This window comes from Lottia gigantea, assembly GCF_000327385.1.
Source record: "Lottia gigantea unplaced genomic scaffold LOTGIsca_1465, whole genome shotgun sequence".
Taxonomy (NCBI): domain Eukaryota; kingdom Metazoa; phylum Mollusca; class Gastropoda; family Lottiidae; genus Lottia; species Lottia gigantea.
Genome location: NW_008707741.1, coordinates 192 through 3,154, shown reverse-complemented (window position 1 = coordinate 3,154; position 2,963 = coordinate 192). Strand labels below are relative to the sequence as shown.

At 33.1% G+C, this 2,963-nt stretch overlaps 1 protein-coding gene across 1 annotated transcript in view; it reads right to left on the bottom strand.

The window, feature by feature from the left end:
* LOTGIDRAFT_176463 (hypothetical protein) overlaps positions 1–2,740 on the bottom strand; it is a gene marked incomplete at both ends in the record, with an annotated part of 9,112 nt that extends 6,372 nt beyond the window's left edge. Inside the window, 6 exons of the mRNA XM_009050207.1 lie at positions 532–657; positions 818–931; positions 1,141–1,266; positions 1,448–1,561; positions 2,282–2,407; positions 2,627–2,740. Of these exons, the coding sequence (XP_009048455.1) occupies positions 532–657; positions 818–931; positions 1,141–1,266; positions 1,448–1,561; positions 2,282–2,407; positions 2,627–2,740 (720 nt within the window). The remainder of the gene's footprint in view (positions 1–531; positions 658–817; positions 932–1,140; positions 1,267–1,447; positions 1,562–2,281; positions 2,408–2,626) is intronic.
* Between the last annotated feature and the right edge of the window lie 223 nt (positions 2,741–2,963).

The following is a 2,963-nucleotide window of genomic DNA, read 5'->3' as shown; positions in this document are numbered from 1 at the left end:
GTGCAGAGTGCTATAACAAATATGGAACTCGTACCATTATGTTGAACAAGTTGTTGAAAACAACCTTTGAGGCGAAATAGCTTGTACATTATTGAAGAACACATTCAAGGAAAACGAAGTGTTTTTAAGGAGGTTGAGTATTCGAAATAAGTAATTCCAAATAGACTAAAAGCAATGGCGCACGACACAACATGAAAGATCAAAATTTGAAAAATAATACATTAACTAATGCTTACTTAGCAGGAAGGATCACCATCAACGCATGTACAAGTATTACAGTCATCTTTATATCTTTCACCATTGTAGTACACCTTTCCATCAACTTCACAATCTTCAAGTTATAATGAAAAAAATATTGCAAGCAGATTCTGTTGTCAAGGCGACAGACGAGTATTAAAATTAGCAGGACAATTCAGGGGGTTTCATTTGGTGCAAAAACCATACTGTCTATCTAAAACGATATTTCGACATTGGGTATTGGGTAAATACATAAAATCTAGTAATGAGACGTCTAAAATATTGGCAACGTACCTTGACCTGATGGAAAACAATACTTTTTGGTACAGGCTGCACCTCCTCTTACACACTGACATTTGTTACACTCTATTTGGAAGCCTTCCCCTTCTTTATACTTTATCCCATTGTGTTTACATGTGCCTGTAAAATTAAAGATTAACGAAAGTACCCGTGCTAAAGACTGATTCCTAATGCAAATGACTCGGCGGAAATGAAATAACTTTGTAAGTGATGATAAGTACTTGAAGATGCCTAGGCAGATCATTCAAAATTATAAAAAAATATATTTAATAATACTTACTTGGCTGACAGTCTATTTTTGTGCAGACAGGATCACCATCAACGCATGTACAAGTATTACAGTCATCTTTATATCTTTCACCATTGTAGTACACCTTTCCATCAATTTTACAATCTTCAAGTTATAATGAAAAATATATTTCAAGCAGATTCTGTTGTCAAGATGACAGACGAGTATTAAAGTTAGCATGCACAGAAGTCTCGTTCTTAAGGTTCACATTCCTCTAAATTTAGATTCACAGATGGTGCAAAGAAACATCTATCTAACCTTACATTAAGCTAAATATATCTAGTCATGTGCCGTCTAAGATATTGGAAACGTACCTTGACTTGATGGAAAACAAGACTTTTTGGTACAGGCTGCACCTCCTCTTACACACTGACATTTGTTACACTCTATTTGGAAGCTTTCCCCTTCTTCATACTTTATTCCAATGTGCTGACATGTGCCTGTAAAATTAAAGATTAATGAAATAACCAGTGCTAAAATATACAAACATCACAAATATAAAGTTGATTCCTAATGCGAATGACTCGGTGAAAATAATGACTTTGTGAGTGATGATAAGTATTTGAAGATGCGTAGGCAGATCATTCAAAATTATAAAAAAATATATTTAATAATACTTACTTGGCTGACAGTCTATTTTTGTGCAGACAGGATCACCATCAACGCATGTACAAGTATTACAGTCATCTTTATATCTTTCACCATTGTAGTACACCTTTCCATCAACTTTACAATCTTCAAGTTATAATGAAAAATATATTTCAAGCAGATTCTGTTGTCAAGATGACAGACGATTATTAAAGTTAGCAGGATAATTAAAGGGGGTTTCATTTGGTGTGAAAACCATATTGTCTATCTAATACGACTTTTCGACATTGGGTATTGGGTAAATACATAAAATTTTACAACTACACCAATATATTAGGATATGTCATATTATTAATATTGGACTGAAACAAAATGAGACTACTAGCTGAAGCTGCAGATACATTACAAACAATTTTAGAACAGAAGTCTCGTTCTTAAATAGCCCATTCGATTACTTGCGTCGCGCTTACTCGTGGAAGATGAAAAAAATATTGGAAGCAGATTCTGTTGTCAAGATGACAGACGAGTATTAAAGTTAACATGTCAATTCAGGGGGTTTCATTTGGTGTGAAAACCATGTGTCTATCTAATACGACATTTCGACATTGGGCATTGGGTAAATACATAAAATTTTACAACTACACCAATATATTAGGATATGTCATATTATTAATATTGGACTGAAACAAAATGAGACTACTAGCTGAAGTTGCAAATACATTACAAACAATTTTAGAACAGAAGTCTCGTTCTTAAGAATAGCATTTATCTAAATTTAGATTCACAGATGGTGCAAAGAAGCATCTAACTAACCATACATTGAGATAGATATCTAGTCATGTGACGTCTAAAATATTGGAAACGTACCTTGACTTGATGGAAAACAATACTTTTTGGTACAGGCTGCACCTTCTCTAATACAACGACAATTGTTACACCCTATTTGGAAGCTTTCCCCTTCTTCATACTTTATTCCATTGTGCTCACATGTGCCTGTAAAATTAAAGATTAATGAAATAACCAGTGCTAAAATATACAAACATCATAAAAATAAGGCCGATTCCTAATGCGAATGACTCGAGCGGAATTGAAATGACCTTGTAAGTGTTGTAAACGATCTTTTTTCAAATGAAATCCATTCCTAAAAAAAAACATGAAACGCAAGGCACTATATAATTCTAAATTATTAAAAATACATTTAATAATGCTTACTTGGCTGACAGTCTTTTTCTGTGCAGACAGAATTACCATCAACGCATGTACAAGTATTACAGTCATCTTTATATCTTTCACCATTGTAGTACACCTTTCCATCAACTTTACAATCTTCAAGTTATAATGAAAAATATATTTCAAGCAGATTCTGTTGTCAAGATGACACACGATTATTAAAATTAGCATGCCAATTCAGGGGGTTTCATTTGGAGTGAAAAAAATAATGTCTATCTAATGCGACTTTTTTAAATTGGGTAAATACATAAAATTTTACAACTACAACAATACATTACGATATGTCGCATATTATTAATATTGGTCCGATACTGGATGA